General features: G+C 37.1%; 1 protein-coding gene and 1 long non-coding RNA gene across 7 annotated transcripts in view; one reads left to right on the top strand and one right to left on the bottom strand.

Annotated features, from left to right (window-relative positions):
- The window catches only part of ARHGAP18 (Rho GTPase activating protein 18), a 195,838-nt gene that overhangs the window by 37,063 nt on the left and 138,619 nt on the right, over nucleotides 1-20,156 (bottom strand). For all 6 annotated transcript variants that reach the window (XM_033235509.1, XM_033235510.1, XM_033235512.1 and 3 more), the window contains exons 5-7: nucleotides 16,599-16,768; nucleotides 6,671-6,836; nucleotides 3,814-3,905 (exon numbers count right to left, since the gene is read on the bottom strand). In XM_033235509.1, the coding sequence (XP_033091400.1) occupies nucleotides 3,814-3,905; nucleotides 6,671-6,836; nucleotides 16,599-16,768 (428 nt within the window). The remainder of the gene's footprint in view (nucleotides 1-3,813; nucleotides 3,906-6,670; nucleotides 6,837-16,598; nucleotides 16,769-20,156) is intronic.
- LOC117097549 overlaps nucleotides 1-20,156 on the top strand; it is a 52,216-nt gene that overhangs the window by 28,728 nt on the left and 3,332 nt on the right. The window contains exon 2 of the long non-coding RNA XR_004442987.1: nucleotides 9,498-9,620. This is a non-coding gene — a long non-coding RNA (uncharacterized LOC117097549). The remainder of the gene's footprint in view (nucleotides 1-9,497; nucleotides 9,621-20,156) is intronic.

The following is a 20,156-nucleotide window of genomic DNA, read 5'->3' as shown; positions in this document are numbered from 1 at the left end:
AATGGAGAAATTACAATGACTATTGGAGGCTAAGAAGAAGATAAAAGAGTGGTCAGATTCTTGGTAAAGTGATCTTCTTGGAGTAGGCATTCCCTGAGCAGTACACAAAGCCTTTATAGAACATATTCTGCTATTTTAAGAAAATCAGTTTTCATATCCTCGTTTAAATACAAGGCATTTCCTAGCATCATATAGGTTTTCCTCCCTGGCACCCATTCTCATTTCACAATTGCCTTTTCTACTTTATAAGAGACAGACCTCTTCTTCACTCATTCACAATCTTACTATAATATTCTTTGCATGCCCACCAAGGCATAAAATCTTCTAGAGTATCAAAAGAATGTAAAAAAAAAAAAAAAAAAAAATTCAGGGAGCCTCCTTTAATGATTAAACAAGACTCTATAAACTACCTAGAGCTTACTGTTTTCCCCTTGCACACAAAAGTGTCTGTTAGGAGCAAAGCCTGGCATCATAAATGAGGTCTTTTGACCTTTGTCTCGATATTCTGAAGTTAGATATATCGTAGGATGTGGACACTGGAAGAGATGTCAACTTTTCTTTCAAGACTTCGCCTCTTCTATTCCTGGGTTATATTATGGCCAAAGAATGCACTGATATTGAGGAAGTCAGATAAGAATTAAGCATAGTAGTCTCAAAATTCTCCTAAGGATTATTAGGAAAAGAGAAGCATCTTTGATCAGTCAAAGCAGTACAGGATTTTTAAAAATTCTTCTGGAATATTTTCCAAGACCACATTTTTCAAGTAACACTGGTTAAAAACCCACAGCAAAAATTTTAGGCGAATTATTTTAGATCAGATGGGCGTTATTCAAAATAAAGTATTTAAAACCAAATTTAACCAATATTCAATGTATAGCCAATTTTCATTTTATTTGATCTTATAAAATGTTTAAAATGTTTCTAGTCTGGCCGGGCACGGTGGCTCATGCCTGTAATCCTAGCTCTCAGGGAGGCAGAGGCGGGAGGATAGCTCGAGCCCAGGAGTTCGAGACCTGCCTGGGTAATATAGCAAGACCCCGTTCTCCATAAAAAGGAAAAAAAAAAAAAAGACAAAAAAAAATGTTTCTAGTCCTATTAACAAAATGTACAGTTGTATGCTAGCTGCTGGAGCAAATTAGTTTTCAGCAATATATGCCTTTCACTTTCATTAACTACACAGGAAAAAGTGATTGTGACTTCTAAATAACTGAATGAGCATAATTTCTGCATTTTAATATTTGAGTCCTTTTCATTATTCTCTAAGGCTAAAAACCAGCACCCAATAGTTATGTACATATATCGTCAGAAGGAATGCCATGTGTTTTCTCATATATCTCACTCTGAAAATAACATATTTTAGCTACATTATACTGCATTATTAAAATATAAATAATACTTTATAGCTTTCCTTTTATTATCAGGATTAAAATAGAGATGAAAAATAACTACATTGACCCATACATTTTAATGATGCTGTTTTTACTAATTTACCTATGTTCTGTAATTTATCAGTAATTTTCATAGCATTTCTCAAAATATATATGACATACTTATGTGAATTGAAAAATGAAATGAAAATACAGACTCTGCCACAAAGTATGGCTGAGTTGGCTGATTCATTTGACAGTGAAAACACTAGATTTGATAATTAGGTTACAAGGCAGACTTTTTTCATAGATTAAAATTAACAATATTTCTATTTCCCCACCCTTCTAAGAATACAAGGTTTAAACAATGTACCTCTGAGTAAAATAATAATATAACAGATACAGGTTCATAGGTACTAGATAAGCTTTGTTAGTGCCCTTTCTGGGTATATAAGCTCAAAAAATAGTCCTCTAAAGACTGGTAATGAATCTTCTTGCAACTCAGTCATTTCTAATTTTTCCCCTTTAACAAAACAGAGATAAGACCTAATTGAGTTGTCAGCTGATAAATCAAAACTTTTTTTGTGAGAGATCACTGTGATTTTTTGCTTATAATTCACAGAGGATGCAAACAGATGAGTGTTATCTACAAGTAAACTTTTTATATGCTCCTTTATTTTTCATAGAAACAAAAATACTTTAAGGCCATTATCCAATCCTTCCAACAGATAGACAGCCAGAGTCTGCAGAATGTTAAGGAACTAAAAATATAAAATAACCAACTAAATAAATAAATAAACATTCAAGAGAAAATGACAAAGGGAGATTTTTCTTAATAGACTGGATGCAATCCTCAGGCAGATCATGTGGCATCATTGACCCTCCACAGAAACTGAAGCTCGCTGTATTTCTGTGGTGTGATGGTGAATTTTGTGTGCCAATTTGGCCAGGCTATAGTGCCCAGGTGTTCAAACACCAGTCTACATGTTGCAGAGACAGGTTTTGTTGTTGTTGTTGTAACAGTAGACTTTGAGTAATGAAAATTATTTAATACTCTCTATAATGCGGTGGGCCTCATCCAAACAGTTGAAGGCCTAAAAGATTTTGGTTTCCCAAAGCAGCAGCAATTTTGCTTCAAGATTGCAACAAAGAAACACTGCCTGTTTCCAGCCTGCAGCTTTTCCACTCAAGATGGTAGCAACAACTCTTGCCTGAGCTTCCAGTCTGCTAGCCTGCTCTACATATTTCAGACTTGTGAGCCCCACAATTGTGTGAGCCAATTAAAAAAAAAAAAAATCTCTTCATCTCACTCTAAATATATCCTATTGCTTCTGTTTCTCTAGAGAACTTTGACCCAGGAAAGAATGCTGTTGAGATCCCTGCTTTGTATAGGCTTTGGTATATAGTAAATTGCAACTGTTACTGACAGAAGAATTTGAATATGTAGCCTGTATTTGTCAGCCTCCTCCTGTTAATCACAGGTACAGCTGACAGCTCTTCACAGATACATGTTCTGCACGCGGTGGCTAGCAGGGGCTGATGGGTGGGATAAACTGTGTAGAACAAAGTTTGTCAGGAGAAATAATGAGATGCAGGTTTGAATGTAGTGGTAGATATGAGAGGAAAAAAGCACCAAATGTTAGTAGGTAAGAGAGGGAACTGACTAGTTTGGAAGAGGGGAAGAATAAGTGCCAAGTAGATTGAGCCTTAGTACTGGATGAGCTTGCTGAGCCAATTAACTGCAAATCAATTTCTACTGTCCCAAGAAATTTCAGAAACGGTGATATGCCTGGGCTGCAGCAAAGAATCTACAGCTTGGGTAGTTCGCAACTGAGTTGACCTGTCTTCCTCTCTGTGCATTCCTTAGCTTTTCTCAAATGTAATCTGTGTTTCTGAACAATGATGGCTCAGAGGTTGCATGGAAATTTTTATATTGCCACAGATAATCCCCTTATGAATAACTGAGTGTTGAATACACAAGTGACTTAATAGTTTAGCAATCATTTTCTAATTCTACTTTATGGTTTCTTTGCCTACTTTGGAAATAGGCACTGGTAAATTAAATTGGACATCCTCACTGTAAATAGAAAAGCTTAGGAAATATACACAGGCATGAAATATTCATGAGGATGCAATTCCCTAGAAATTTATAAGCAGTTCCCACTCCTATGTATTTTAGAATTGAAATCTCAATTATACAAAGCCAGCTAATATAAGACAAGAAAATGATGCCAGGTAATCACAGTTACAGTAATAACACAGAAAGCATCACCATGAATATAAAACTTATGAGCCCTTGAAACAAATTTGCTTCCTGAAGAGAAAATCAAAGTACAAAACATGACAGTATATCAATTGGAAAACTATATTATAATAATATGAATACAAAAAACCACTATTAGCTTAAGTATGTTCTCTCTATGCTGACCGATCCAAGCCTACTTACTTTTTGAAAGATCAAGGGTATTCGAGTTCCTAGTACTTTCCTCTGATCTTGTTCTAATAGCACTGCCAATGGAACGCAAAAAAGACCAGAATCTGCAAGAAAAAATTTTGTCAATCTATAAAATATTAATATAAAAATGTTAAAGCATGAGATTTCTGATACTGTCAATCAGACAACTATATACTGAGTAACTACTAAGTGAATGACAGCATCTCAACATTATATATATGGTGGCCAATAGCAAAATCCTGGCCCTGACTTATAGAGGCATGTAACAAGGAAAGACAGCTAAACAAATGATTGCAAATAATTACCAACATAATTACAAAAGTGCAAACTGCTGCATAAGAGAAATAGAGTGCTGTGAGAGCATGAATAATATCCAGATAATTTACTAAATGTAATCAAATTAAAAATCCTAGGCCGGGCGCGGTGGCTCAAGCCTGTAATCCCAGCACTTTGGGAGGCCGAGATGGGCGGATCACGAGGTCAGGAGATCGAGACCATCCTGGCTAACACGGTGAAACCCCGTCTCTACTAAAAATACAAAAAACTAGCCGGGCGAGGTGGCGGGCGCCTGTAGTCCCAGCTACTCCGGAGGCTGAGGCAGGAGAATGGCGTAAAACCCGGGAGGCGGAGCTTGCAGTGAGCTGAGATCCGGCCACTGCACTCCAGCCCGGGCGAAAGAGCAAGACTCCGTCTCAAAAAAAAAAAAAAAAAAAAAAAATCCTTACTTAAAAGCAAATATTGGCCAGGTGCAGTGGCTTATGTCTGTAATCCCAGCACTCTGGGAAGCCAAGGTGGGAGGATTGCTTGAGCCCAGGAGTTCAAGACCAGCCTAAGCCTGGGCAACATAGTGAGACTCTATCTCTATGAAAATTTTTTAAAAAGTTAGGCAGGTATGATGGCAGCCTCCTATAGTCCCAGATACTTGGGGGGCTGAGGTTGGAGGATAGCTTGAGCCTGGGAGGTTGAGGCTATGGTGAGCCGTGATTGCACCACTGCACTCTAGCCTCAGTGACAGAGCTATCACCTTTTTATCACCAAAAAAAGTAAATATCATTCGTCTTTTCCACATTAAACAGACATTGAACATTTTACAATATAGCAAAATATAAATATTTGCTTTCTAAGAAATTAGACAAGATTAAGATCTTGTTCTACAAATGTTTCTCTTTAGAAAATAGATACTTGCTACTCTTAAATTTGTGGTTGTATATACTTAGAAATAGCTCCAGAAAAAAATGACGGTAATAATTTACAATTTTTCTAAATTAAAATCATATGCCTTGAGTCTGGTATGAACATGGCTTCTACCAGCACTTCCACCCTGCCCCCATCACTGAGTGGACGGTTAGCACCAAAGTGATAACTTTTTCCTTCATGATACACATCAGCATGGAAACGAAAATCATCTGTGAACATGGAAAAGGGGATTATCTTGTGGTATGAGGATAGACATTGGATATTGTGACACTTAATCGAGATGCCATTCAAAAGAATGCCAGTACCCAGTAAATAACTTTCCAGTTTGGGAATTCAGAAAAGATGCAATCTCAAGAATGCCAAGGGTCTAGGGTATAACATAAAATCAGCATCTTGGATAAGACAAACAGGTATTACATAAAAATGGAAAGAAAGTCTATTAACAGTGAGAGTCTTGATATAAACAATTTAATGTTTCTTTGCCAGGTTGCAATTCTAAAACATACCATTAAAAAATAAAAAAACTCTCTGCTGAGCCACTTTAGAAATCTTGGGCACTGACCCACAACTGCTGAAATTGTATCTCTAGTTTATGTTTGGAAAAAACTTTGTGATGAGTTTCTCAGAACGCATCTTAAGTCTTCGTTATCCACAATGGACTTAGGAAAAAACAGAGCACCATTTGACTCAGAAATTCACCATCCTAGGCTTTAAGCTCAAATACTCAAAGGAACTAAGCACAGAATGAGGTCTTCTGGGGCCCAGCATGACAGGACAAGAAGGGAAGGTACACTTCAGTCCTACAGAGTAATTGCCTCTAAAACCTAAATCAGGTGAATACTCGTCTTTGTGAATGTTACCATAGCAATTCCATAATCCTCATTCTTGGTTTCTCTTTAGGAGGTACCTCTAAGGTTAAATAAGAGGACAAAGAATCCTAAAGTAAAGCTTTGTCAGCAGAGAATTATGTGGATTTCAAGACCAATAAATTACTGGAGAAACAAAAACTGAAGAGGTGTCTGTTCTCTATTATATCATTAAAAAAGAAACTGTTTATTTAATGGGTAAAGCAAGGTACTCACAAAAAAAAAAAAAAAAACCACTCCACATTTCCACGATGAGTACAGTCTACTGGTATTGTTGTGTCACAATGGTGGTATTTTCTTAATAGGGGAAAGAATGTCTTTGCAAAATAGGTAAAATTAGAATGTCGAGGAACAAAGAGGCAGACTACTAACTAGCCTATTTATTTTCTATCTAATGAATAAACAAAAATAGTCACTGAGAATCAACAGTCTTAAAGTCATTTTTCAAGACCTGATTCTGGAAGTAAGTCTGTGCACCAAATATGTATCTTTTTAAATATACAGTTCTTAAAGGAGAAAGCACATGAGTTACAATTGATTGTTTCAGATTTTCCTTCTATGAGAACTAAATTATTTCATCATGCCTTTATAGTCTAGGACACAGTGTATCTCTATCCAGTTACAAAACTTTTGAAGGCAACATCTTAGAATATAAACTTTAGATGTCTTCAAGTGTTGGTTTATTTTGTAGGTGTTTTCCCTGTCTCCCAGAAACACTGCTAAAAAGTCAAGTCCATCCTTGCGATTTGAGAAATAAATGCAATGGTTTATCATTTCATGATTACCTCTTGTTTTGATTTTCACAGCCTTTTGTTGTTTCAACTCAATACCCAATACATCATAGAGGGCGGTCAGCTCAATCAGGGCTAAATGGCAAACCTTCTTCATGTCCTGGTGTGCGAGGTCACCAATCCTTGTGGTACCCGTTTTGTCTTTTGGCAATCTGAAACTCTAAAATAAACATCATTAATATAGTAAAAGCTTACAGTATCTAACCTCCATTGTAATGCAAGAAGAAAAAAACAGCTACAGAAAGAAGTTATACTCAGAATAAGTGACAAGAAAAGCCACAGTACAATTTCTCCAGTCAGAATGAAGAGTGATTCTGTCATGACGACGACCCCTAAAGCTGTGGAGTGTTCAAGAGTCAACATCCAAAGTCTGATAGACAATGGCACCGGACCACAAACTCGGAGTATTAATACCAGTGGCTCAGAGGACAAGAGAGAGACAGTGAGCCCAATAGAGAAAAAGACTTCTAGTTAAGTGACCTTCAGAAAAGGAAGGCTAGAAGTCACACATAATAATGAGGGGGAAGGGGAAGAAGAGGGGGAAGGGGAAGAAGGGGGGAAAGGTGGGGGGGAAGGGAAGGAGAAAGAGAGAGGGGGAAGGGAAGGAGGGGGGGAAGGGAAGGGGAAAGAGAGGGGGAGGGGAGGGGGAAAAGAAAGAGGGGGGAAAGAAAGAGAGGGGAGAGGAGGGGGAGGAGAAAAGGGGAGGAAAAGGGGGAGGGGAAGGGAAAAGAGGGAGGAGAAAGTGGAAAGAGAAATGGGGAGGGAAATGGGGAGGGGAAGGGAAATGGGAAGGGTGAGAGGGAAGGGAAGGGTGAGAGGGAAGGGGAGGGTGAGAGGGAAGGGGAGGTGAGGGGTGGGGGAGGCGAGGGTGAGGGGTGGGGGAGGCGAGGGGGAGGGGTGGGGGAGGCGAGGGGGAGGGGTGGGGAAGGCGAGTGGAGGGGTGGGGGAGGCGAGAGGGAGGGGAGGGGAGAGGAAGGGAAGGGGAGAGGGAGGGGAGAGGAAGGGAGGGGGAGAGGGAGGGGAGAGGGAGGGAAGGGGAGAGGGAGAGGAGAGGGAGGGAAGGGGAGGGGGGGGGAAACAGAGGAAGATGACATGAAGAAGACAAGTATGGGGAAGAGAAAGAGGAATAGTAGCCATGAGTGTAGGCTTAGAATGTGCCAGGTACTCTTCACATACACTTATGCATCTTTTAATTGTCACAGAAGCCAAATAAGGTTGGTCCAGAAAGACTAGAGCACATTAGGTTAAGAGTGGAGGGACACACGGAAACGAAGAGCATGGACTTCAGAGCTTACCAGTCATCTGTCTACTTACTAGTTGTGTGACTATGGCAATGGCTTAACCTTTCTTTCCGTAAAATGGGAGATGGAGGGGGAGGGAAAGGAGGAGAGGGACAACAAAAAGGAGGAAGAGGAGGTGGACAGACCACCGAATTCAGAGGGCTGTTGTGAGATTTAGTGCCCAGCACTTCCCAAGTGCTTTTATGTGGTTGCTACTGCAGGTTGAGTATACCTCATCCAGACTGCTTGAGACCAGAAGTGCTCTGGATTTCAGATTTTGAAATATTTGTATATACACAATAAGACATCTTGGGATGGGTCCCAAGTCTAAACACAAAATTCATTTATGTTTTATATACACATAGCCTGAAAGCAATTTTCCAAAATATTTTAACTAATTTGCATGAAACTAATTTTGTGTTAAGTACTTATGTGTGGGATTTTTCACTGTGGCATCATGCCAGTGCTCAAAGAGGTTCTGATTTTGGAACATTTAGGATTTTTGATTTTTGGATTAGGGATACTCAACTTGTATATTACTTTCACTGCTGAATAAACTGGGACTAAGATGTTACTTCATAATCACAAGCACACAGTGGTGTGTTTTTCTGCCTTTCTCAAATATCATCTTTTAATATTAAACACATTAAACATTAGAAAGCAAACCACAAGATAAAAAGGCAAATTTCACTAGTGTGTACATTTAATACAAATTACAATCCCATTGTGTTTACCTATTATTAAAACTGATCATTCTCTTACAGTTTGGGTTTACCTTTGAATTTTCCATTTAACTCAATTGCTGATTAGCTGATTTAACTGCATCTATTTTATTCCCTTTGCTTTGGTACTACTTGCATCTTATCGTTAATACTTTATCGTCTCAATACTAGGGCAAAAGACATGTCCTAAAGCAATAATTCTCAAAGTGTAGTCCAGGGACAATTGGGGGTATCCAAACCCTTCCAAAACGTCCAGAACTATTTTAATAACTAGTAATGAGGCATTATCTTGCCTTTCAAACTCTCATTGTCTCATGAGTATACAGTGCAGTTTTCCAGATGTAAATGAGTGCCATTGCAACAGACTGAATGCAAACATAAATATGAGAATCCAGCTGACTTCAACTAAAACCAGACATTAGAGACTTGCTAAAATTAAAACCATGATACACTTAGTTTTTAGAAAATATGGCTATTTTCCATTTTGAGAAAAGGATATTTATTTTAACTATAATATTCTTATATTAAATGGACTAATATTTTTTCAATTTCTCAATTTTATTTTCAGATATGGTAAGTGTCCATAAGTATAACCCACATAAACAGAAGGTTTTTGAGGCCCTTAAGAATTTTTAAGCGTATGAAGGACTTGTGAGATGAAAATGTTGGAGTCACTCTCCTAGAGCAATTCGTAAAACCTATGACTTTAAGTGAGAAGCTAATTCCCTTTAAGCAAACCCAATTCCAAAAGAGAGACTTCAAGTCCACTGTAAGAGGAAGGGGTCTTTCTTAACTGTTTGTAATGTGTTTTTTTCCTAGGAGAACATTAAATAAACAGAATGAACATCACTGAAGATGGGGCCTAAGCAAATTTCCAGCAGGGGGCAGGATGGCCTCCATGGGGCACTGCACTGGATTCAAGAGGGTGGAGCCAGACTACAGGTGGCAAATCCTGTTTTCATCACTTTCTATGTGACCTTTGGCAAACAATGTCCCCTTCTGTGCCTTAGCCTCCTCATCTGTAAAATGAGAACAACTGAACCTAACTTATAAGGTTGTGGTGAAGATCAAATGATAAATAGCACTCAAAAAGTATTACATATTATATTTTTTCATGGAGCTTTTAAAATAATATCAACATTTCATGGTCTTCCTTTATTCCTATGTGTCATGGCAAGGTAAGAAAAAATTGAAAATAATAATTATCTTATCGAAAAACAGTTCACTTAATTCTACAAAAGTCCTAATAAGATAAGAATTATTACAGCATCTTCTAGATGGGGAAACTGAGACTCAAGTCCCTTAAACACAGCCACGAAGCCAGTGATGTCATGAGAATGCAAATTCAGTTCTCCTAAATCCTAAGTTTTGTAACCATTCTGTTTTACTACATGTTTCCCATCTACCAGAGTAGGCAGGGAGATATCTAGGTTGATAGGTGTTGATGTGGTACTGTGAGCCCCTCAAGGAGAACAGCCACTTCTTAATCACTTCTGTAACCCTGTTGTACCACAGACCTGGCACACTACGGGTGGTCTGTCACAGTCCACTAAATGAATGAGGACGCACATCCTACAGGGAGGAGAGCATAGAATCAAACTCAGTGAGGTGGAGAGCCACTGGCTTCATGTTCCCCTGATTTTCTGTGAGTTCTACTGAGTTTTCCTTTTTAAAAATCACACAAAACTGGCCATATTTTCCCCATGTTTGGTCCTATATTTCTGCTAATTGCTTCATTTTCTGAATGCTGAACCAACCATATTTACCTTTTCTTTAAGTGCTAAATGTTTCATTAAAATCAGTTGCTTTAGGTCTAATACGCCAAACACACATAATACAGCCGTTTAAAGCATTACCCAAGGTAAATGTTTACAGAATCCTGAAATATTATTAATTCAAACATTTGATTTACCTAGCAATATGTCATGAGCTTATTTATTTATTTATTTATTTAAACATTTGCTTAATGAAGGAGTTAGTTCTTTATCCCAATGTTTAATTCATAGCAGCAGCTTTAAATATTTATGAAGTTTCTTGTCGTTTTTTGTTTAGTTAATAGACTGAATGGTTCAGTTCATTGGCTAAGAGAAAGCAGTGAAATTTCAGCAAGAGAAAAGTTCTCTACCTCTTGGAAAATGTGTTTAAAGAAAAGAATAAGGCCAGGCATGGTGGCTCACGCCTGTAATCTCAGCACTTTGGGAGGCTGAGGCGGCTGGATCACCTAAGGTCAGGAGTTCAAGACCAGCCTGACCAACATGGTGAAACTCCATCTCTACTAAAAACACAAAAACTAGCCGGGCGTGGTGGCAGGTGCCTATAATCCTAGTTAGGAGGCTGAGGAAGGAGAATCACTTGAACTCAGGAGGTGGAGGATGCAGTGAGACAAGATTGCGCCATTGCACTCTAGCCTGGGAAACAAGAGTGAAACTCAGTCTCAAAACAAAAAAAAAAAGAAAGAAAAAAGAAAAGAATAAAATAAACATTTTCACAAAAAATATAAGGTCATTGATTCCCATGTGTTACCATAAATTAACTAGGTAGCTTTCCCTGGCTGTGTTGCTCTTTTGTAGGATTTGCATTTGGGGGTCCTTAGGCATTTCATCACTAATAATAAACGACTTTTTTACTCATCAAATCGCTCTAGCTTTGACTTGGAAAGCAAGAGAAAGTCTTCAAAAGCGTAGTCATTAATGTCAAGCCTCAGCATGTCAAGTTACCTCTCTAACTTGTCTCCATGTATGAAAAACAGGGATATCTACCTCCTGGATGTCATCTGATAAATAAAATAATTATAGACCATAATTTCTGAGATATAAGGTGTACACACTACGTAGCTAAGTTTTCAAACTAAAGCAAATTAAAGGTTATAAAACCCGATCTCCAAATTTAAGAGGAGAAATTTGAATCCACTGTGAGAGATCATAAAGAATTAACAAAGACTGCTCGATGCTGTGAGGAAAAGGAAGTGAATATGAAATGAGGTCAACAGAGAACAATGTATTACATAAAGCCTACTGCTTATTTACAGAAGCAGAGGAGCATGGAACAGAAATGGAACGGAAGGTTTTATCTACTTAGACACCTGCCTCAGAGTAGCGAATAGAAATCTTACTTCTTCGACCATGGGAAGGACTTGTAGAAATTTAACAGAGTCCACACCTTCTAGAAGACAAATGGACTAAAAAAAAGTTTGTATAGATGAGTATAAGCCTATTTGCATAAATAAATACATGGATAGATTAACAATAATGTCTAAAGGATGCAACCTAAATCAAAGGTGATTTCATATATTTATTTGATCTAATATAAGTTCATGATCAGGAAAGACTGAACAGGAAAACTGATCTTAAGCTAGTCTCTGAAGAACAGATTAAGGTTTCCTTGGCAAATACGGAACACAGGGGTAGAAATGGAGAGGTCATTTTAAACTTGGGGCACAACATGCATATAATTAAGACGCTAGGTGAAGGTAAATTAGTTAAAGAGAGAAGAAAATGGCAGAGGGAGTTTTGTTTTGAAAGCTCTCAAGTGGAGACTGATTATATTTCATTCCGTTGTTTGAGTCAACAACTTAAAAGCCAACAATGTCTTCATTTTGTTTAATTAGATTCTACTATCTTTCAATTTAAAACCTTTCCATATTTTGTGACAAAGATTGTCACTTTGAGAACATACTTTTCGGCCGCGCACAGTGGCTCATGCCTGTAATCCCAGCACTTTGAGAGGCCGAGGTGGGCAAATCACAAGGTCAGGAGTTCAAGACCAGCCTGGCCAACATGGTGAAACCCTGTCTCTACCAAAAATACAAAAAATTAGCCAGGCATGGTGGTGCATGCCTGTAATCCCAGCTACTCAGGAAGCTGAGGCAGGAGAATCACTTGAACCTGCGAGGCAGAGGTTGCAGTGAGCCAAGATGGTGCCTGGGCGACAGAGCAAGACTCCATCTCAAGAAAAAAAAACAAAAACAAAAACAGAGTTTTCCTGAGGATAGTCTGGCAGAGTGGATCATCATTTTAGGCCAATTTGCATACTCTTTTACTTTTCCCATTAGGTATAAACACAGAGTTTTAAAAATATACAAGAAGGCCAGGCACTGTGGCTCATGCCTGTAATCCTAGTGTTTTGGGAGGCCGAAGCAGGAGGATCACCTGAGGAGAGGCGTTCAAGACCAGCCTGGCCAACATGGTGAGACCCCGTCTCTACCAAAAATACAAAAATCATCCGGACGTGGTGGCAGGCACCTATAATCCCAGCTATTTGGGAGGTTGAGGCAGGAGAATTGCTTGTATCCAGGAGGCAGAGATTGCAGTGAGCTGAGATCGCGCCATTGCACTCCAGCCTGGGCAACAAGAGTGAAACTCCATCTCAAAAAAATATATATATACACACACACACACACACACACACATATATATATATATACACACACATATATATACACATACACACACACACATATATGCAAGGGAGCCTGGAAACAATTCAGATGTCCACCATTAGGGGACTGACTCGAAAAATTATGATACATCCATACAATGGAGTACAATGTATCTAATAAAAAGAAGTGAGAAATATTTCTCTATACTACTATGGTATGATTTCCAGAATACACCACTAAGTCAACAAAACAAAAATCAATGTGGAAGAAACTGCATAGTGAGCTACCAGTTATCTATGAACAGAAGGATAAACCATGATATTAAAAGGAAAGAAAGTTTGCTTCTAAGAGGAGGGATTGAATAGGTTGGTGTATATATACGTGTATATACATATATAAATATATACACATATATACACACATATATGTATACACACATATATATACACACATACATATATGAATATATATATACATATATATGAAAGTTTGCCTCTAAGAGGAGGGATTGAATAGGTTGGTAGCTGAAGGATAAAAGTTAGACTTTCAATACACTTTGTTTTTCAACTTTAATGTTGGACTACATAAGTATTTTACATACTTATAAACCAAAATTAAATTTCAAGAAAAGCAATCTCTAAAAATTGATAATAAAATAAAGCAAATTAACCAAATAAGGTATGCAGTTGATGGCTTAACCATACAAAGGGTAACAATCCTAAGCAACCTAAAACACAATAATTTTACTTATAAAATCCCTTTTAGGATGTACCCCCAAAACACACACACACACACACACATACACACACACACACACAAGAAAGAAAGAAAAACAAGTTTAAACCATTTCTAGTAATCATATTATTGATGGTAGTATTAGCATACTCCGAGAATGCCGTGCATTAGCGTAGGATAAAGCAAACATACAATTATGTGATATTCTAAATATATCACCTGCTATTTCCTGAGAACTGCAATTCTCAGCATGGAAGACAGAAGATGCTCATGTACTTCTGTCCTCTGAAAAGGCTCGAAAGTAATGACCAGCCCAGAGAAATGAACACTTCTAGTGTCCTGATCCCAGTCACAAAAGACTATTTCTGCTAAACGGAATCAGGGTTTCCTGCAGAAACAAATCAGTCTAGGTCTGGAACAGAAAATACACCAGACAAGCCTGTAAAATCTTGTCCAGGATCATGTCAAATATGTATAAATCCATGAGTTAAGACTACTTTCACAAATAAAAATAAGTCTATGAGTTAAGACTATTTTTTACAGAGCAAATTAAAACATTAATTGGTCACAGGTGAAAACTGTTAGTAAGTCAACAATTTCTGACAACAAAGAGAAGGTAAAAATGACCACTTTCAGAAAGTTGTTTGCAAAGAAATAGCCAAATTAATAAATAAAAAAGAAGAAAATATTAGATCACAATTTTGTAACCATTAATAAATTAATGGATCCTGGTATTGATCAGCAACAGCTGCTACACTGACAAAAAAAAAAAAAAAGAAACAGATACTATGAGCTTCCCAACAGAAAACACACAATCACATATCTGACGTAGTCTTGACCCCTCCCAAAAAAGTGAAAATTTAAAGTCAATTTAAATTGATCAATTTAAAGTCAACTAATTGATAAGAAACAAAAGAACATGTTAAATTACACCAGGGGGATAGTCAGAGGGGGAAACTCGCCACAATTTATTAACCAGGTTTCTTTAATAAATTAATGAGGAGGGAGGAAGGAAAAATAGTGAGAGAGAAAGGGATAGAGGGCAAGGAAGAAAGGAGGAAGGAAGGAAAGAGAGAGAGGGAAAAAGAAACAGAGAAGGAGATTTAAAAATTCTTAAAAGATGTATCAACTAATTGCAATACAATACATGAGCCTTATTTGGATCCTGACTCAACCTGTATAAAAAGATCATAAAATGATGTGATACAATTTGAAATCTGAACACTGCTTAGATATTTGAAATTAAAAATTGTTAGCATTTTTGGTACAATAATGGTTATATGGTTAGGAGTTTTAAAATCCCCTCTTTGTCTTTTAGACATATAGATGATAAAATGTAATTCAGAGATGTATTTCAAAATAACACAGAATAGGGAACTGGGTGGGGGTATGAATAGGTCAGGATTGGCCATGGGCTAACAAATGTTAGGGCCAAGTGCTAAGTATTTGGGGGGTTCAGAATACCATTCTTTTCAACTTTTGCCTGTGTGAAATTCTGCATAATAAATGTATTTTTTAGAAAATACAAGATATTCAATAGCAATGAGAACATTCACTACATAGAGCTTGGTTTCTAAACACAATTTGCTGCTAAAAAGTACCAGAGCTTCTTGGAGAAATGGATGCTTTGAAGTCTGCAGGGAGAAAATTACAAAGAGAGCCTGGAACATCTTGTGCTAGAAACTAAAGAAGCAATTATGGAAGACTGTGTCAGCCAGTAAGTGTAGAAGGAATAATAGAATTTTAAAATAGCCATTTCTTAAGCACCAGGTTAGTTATTGTTTAAGACAAAGTTACAAATGGATGGTGAAACCACTGGCCAAATAGGCTTTACTGACATAAAAGATATTTGCTCAGTCTCAAGGATGACAAATTATTATTAATTGCACATAGGAAAGGTATCTTTTTACGATGAGGAGATCTAGTGAACATCTCTCCTTAGACAAGTTGGTGATCAAACCTCTATCACCAATAAAGGGACCAGCTGGTACCATGCATCTCTTCTGATGATGTAATCGAAGGCATAAACATCCTCCATGCAGTAAATGTGGCTAAAAATGTATAACTTGAATCCCAGTCCTGAGGAAACAATCAGAAAACTGATTTGGACTCTTCGATAATACTGAAGAAAAGCAGGAGACTGACCTAGATTCAAGAAAACCAAACAGACATGACAACAAATATAGTATATGACCCTTGTTTGGAACTCAAATGGGAGTGGAAAAGGGAGAAGCTATAAAGAACAACATTGTGACAATTGGGAAAATTTTGATATGACTGTATATTAAATATGATTATCACTTCAGTTTAAATTTCTTAAGTATTGAACTAAAAACAAAGTTAGAACATACATATAGATAGATATAGAAAAGAGAAAGAGGTTATAAAATGTTAATAACTGTTGAATTGATCTATGAAGGCCAAATGGTGTTTGCCATACTATTCTTTCAACTTTTCTGTGGGTTCTACATTTTTAAAATAAAAAGTTGATGAAAAATATATCCTGAGCCAGGTGTGATGGCTCATCCCTGTAATCCCAAGACTTTGGGAGGCTGAGGTGGGAGGATTGCTGGAGCCCAGGAGTTTGAGATAAGCCTGGGCAACATAGTGAGAGCTCATCTTTCTCTGTCTGTCTCTGTCTGTCTCCATCTGTCTGTCTGTCTGTCTGTCTGTCTCTCTCTCTCTCTCTCTCTCTCTCTATATATATATATATATATATGTATGTGTGTGTGTGTATAACTGTGTGTGTATATATATGTATATGTGTATGCACATATATGTATATTTATAAACAGTGTACTACATACAGGTAATGTGGCATCATCGCCTTTGCTCTTCTGGATTTTCTCCTTGGAGCTCTCTTCCAGATTGAGTGCTTGCTCGGCAAATGATACCTCCAGGTTGATGTCTGTTTCAGGGGCAGGTGTCTCCTCAGGTGGGATCAGCTTCTCTTCACCAACAAGGTTAGATGCCTGGTCTGGGGGGCCGGGGGAAAAGAACCCAATTCATATGCTTTATTTATTTCTTTTTAAAAAAATTCTAATGCATTCACTACACAAAAACATTTGGGAAGAGTACTATTGTCTCTAGGCAATATTTAGCTGTTATTTTAATAATAAAGAGTATACTCAAAAATCCTATCAGTGGTGAATGGGAAGTGGGCAGGGAGACTGTGGTGACTAGCAATCCATAGTTCAATTGTGCAGTCTTTGAGAGCACAGTCCTTAAACTGGGTTCCAATTCCAAAACATTGCTGGAAGATAGTAAACTTTTAATGAAAAACCTCAAAAGATTTTGAAGTATTAATTGTTGTTTTATTCTACACTGAGAAACTAAAAGCAAAAAAAGAGGGAGGTAATGAGCAGTAATCTCTTGTAAAGCTAGTAATTTACCATTTAATTAATTTCCTCAGAGTGGATCAGATTCCTGGAATAAACTTCTTCCACACCCTGCATTTACTTTCTGGAATATTACCTACCTATCATAGTAAAATTTCCAAAACAACAGTTAGTGCCAAATAATTATCACTATACGAGTCGGGTCTGGACGTACCTGGTACGGGAATGGTTGGGTTTCCACCTGATCATGTCAAAGAATATAAAAGTTCCTACGACTATAAATACTAGTCAAATAATTTTCACTTATTTACATCAAGATTTCAAAGATATCGTAAGTTTAACTTTGTTTTGGCTTTTTTTGGTTTGTTGTAATCCTCCAGAAAGGAATTTACATTTAAAAATCTCTTTGCTGAAAACACCAGGTTTAAGCTTTGGAGAAGATACTTCTAAATTTGATTATTTGGTAAATTTACAGTTTTAATGCAATTAACAGAAAAAAACCTAGAGCCAATAACCAAGATTACTGATATTTTCTCACTGTTGACCTTTGAATCACAGTAAGAAGCTCTGAACTACAAAATACATCTATGCAGTATATACACATGCTTACATACTAACAGGCTCACATACAAAGTGACAGAAGCTAAAGTTAATTTAAAAAGTTAATAAATGTCATAAATGCATACATTATTAAAGTCTGTGGTTCAGAAAAATAATATTTATATTCATTTATATAAAAGTGAAAATGCCTGTTTTAATCAAAATCAAGTTTAGAAGTAAATATGGATCTAGTTTTATTCAGTCCCATTAAATAACCAGGGTAGACTTCGTGGGCATGAGACCCGTGCAGCCACACAGGGCTCCAGGCTCAGGAGGGTTCCACACTTAGTTTAATACTCTGCTGTTACATCATGAAATTAAATAAGAGGCCCTATATTTTCAGTTTGTCCCTGACCTTGCAAATTACATAGCTGGTCCTGATAGCATCTCACAGTTAAGAAAGTAAGAATTTACCTGTGCCAATTCCAAAACTAAGGATACATTTAAAGTCCGTTGATATTATTAGTATTCATCTGCTGCCATGTATATTTATGTTTCTCAACAGTCTGTGACCATTTTTTAAATTAGAATACCTATACTTTTTGATGATTAATTTTTTTAAGTATCAACACGAATGTCAAAGCACAATTTTAATTTTATTTTCCCTCTGGTTTACACTCCTTTATGTTTTACTGTGACTATGTACATTGGTTTCCTAGGAAACTATTCTAAGAGGAAAAAAATGATTAGCCATTTTCTTAAATTAGAAGCTACCTTTCTAGCAGCTGAGTAGTTATGGGCAAGAATTTCAAAACTACTCTTTCTTCTCACCACTTCCATGTCAGGGTTACAATAAATACCCCCACACTCACACCCACACCAACGGACTATGCTGAATGTAAAGCTAAGTAATTATAATTAAGGTATTACACATTTAACACACAAATTTCCTTCAAAAGCATGGCAAAAAAAATACTGCATATCAAAGTTCTGGTTAAAATAGAAAACCAAGTTGAAGCAGAGCACAGAAAACAACAGTTTCAGGGTTGAAGGGGGTACTGCTACAAGAAATGGATGATTACTTGGCTAATAAGTGATGATTTAATTATCTACTCTTAATAGGAACAGAATGCTGAGATCAACCTTTTGGTTCTTAAGGTCCTAAAATAAATAACATTTCTGTCATCTAGTCTCTTTTTAAGTGCACAATAGCACTGGGTTACAAACATTTTGCAAATCTCCCTCAAGTTTTTCAGTTGTCCAAAATATCCTGAAATGCCTTTAAAAAAATTTTTTTTTAATCACCTGACTTTAAGATTCAATTGCTTCTATTTAAAAAAAAAAAAAAAAAGATTTTTCTTTCCTCTGTAGAAATTTAAAAGAAAATAAGAAACTATACATATCAATATAAAAGTTTAAAAAATTATTGGGGCATTATTAATATTTCTAAATGTATTATTAAATACTGGGCCTTTCATAGAGTTTATGATTTAATGAAAAATGAACACATTACAGTGAATTAATTAATTTGGAATGTAACAACCCTTGCAACTATAAAACTTAACAACTTTTTCATTTAGAATAAGTATCGTTCGTGGAACATGTTTAAAAATCCAAGTGTGGGGGAACATTAAAAGAGACTATGTCTCCCACGCCTTCAAATTTTAATCAGAAACAGCCCCATTTTTGAACCTGAGACAATGTTTCCATGCATTTCATCCTGAACTTTCCAATGTTTGGCTTACACTGGTTAATTCACTGGCTAGTGAAAGAGCATGGCATTGCCCAGAACAGGTGCAATAGGGAATACTCAGTGACTTGGATGGCATCACACATTCTCTTGTTATTCTGATTGGAGGCTCTATGGCCACTACGTAGCATTCCAGCAAAAGCAGATGTAAATCAAGCAGCAAGTTTGTCACATTTCACTTGCCTGCTGCAAGCTAGGCAGGAAAGTGCTCACACTATGAACTTGTCTTCCAGAACTTTTGTTGATATAGCCTACATCATGATCCCTGGCAAGGGAGGAAAACACCAAGAAAAGGACAATGTTTTCCTCAGTATCCATTCACCAACTGCCAGTCACTCTTCCCCAGAGCCCAAAGCATATTGACATTGGCACAAAAAAACCTGCCTTTCCTGATGACCCAGCTCTGTAGCAGGCAGGTTAGCTATGCCAGCTTGCTTGCCACTTCAACATCTGCAGGTACATAGATTTGAGAAAACACCTAGTGATTTCATTCAGATATAACACATAAAACTGAAGAAACATCCACAGAATCATAAAAAGCAAGTGCTTTTATAAATATATGTGTGTGTATATACGTGTGTGCATATTACCTTTAAGGCAGGGGTGCCAGAGAGAAGTTCTGAGAAAAGTATGGAAGGAAAATATCCCATATGATCTTGAGTAATGTAGGATTTTTATAGGAATGTTGGAACACTCCTCACTCCTCCACAGTTTACCTAATACTCCTCCCACTACTA

Source organism: Trachypithecus francoisi, unplaced genomic scaffold (genome assembly GCF_009764315.1).
Source record: "Trachypithecus francoisi isolate TF-2019V2 unplaced genomic scaffold, Tfra_2.0 Lachesis_group15, whole genome shotgun sequence".
NCBI classification, from domain to species: Eukaryota; Metazoa; Chordata; class Mammalia; order Primates; family Cercopithecidae; genus Trachypithecus; species Trachypithecus francoisi.
Note: the sequence above shows the minus strand (reverse complement) of the source record. Positions and strands in the feature narration are given on the sequence as shown.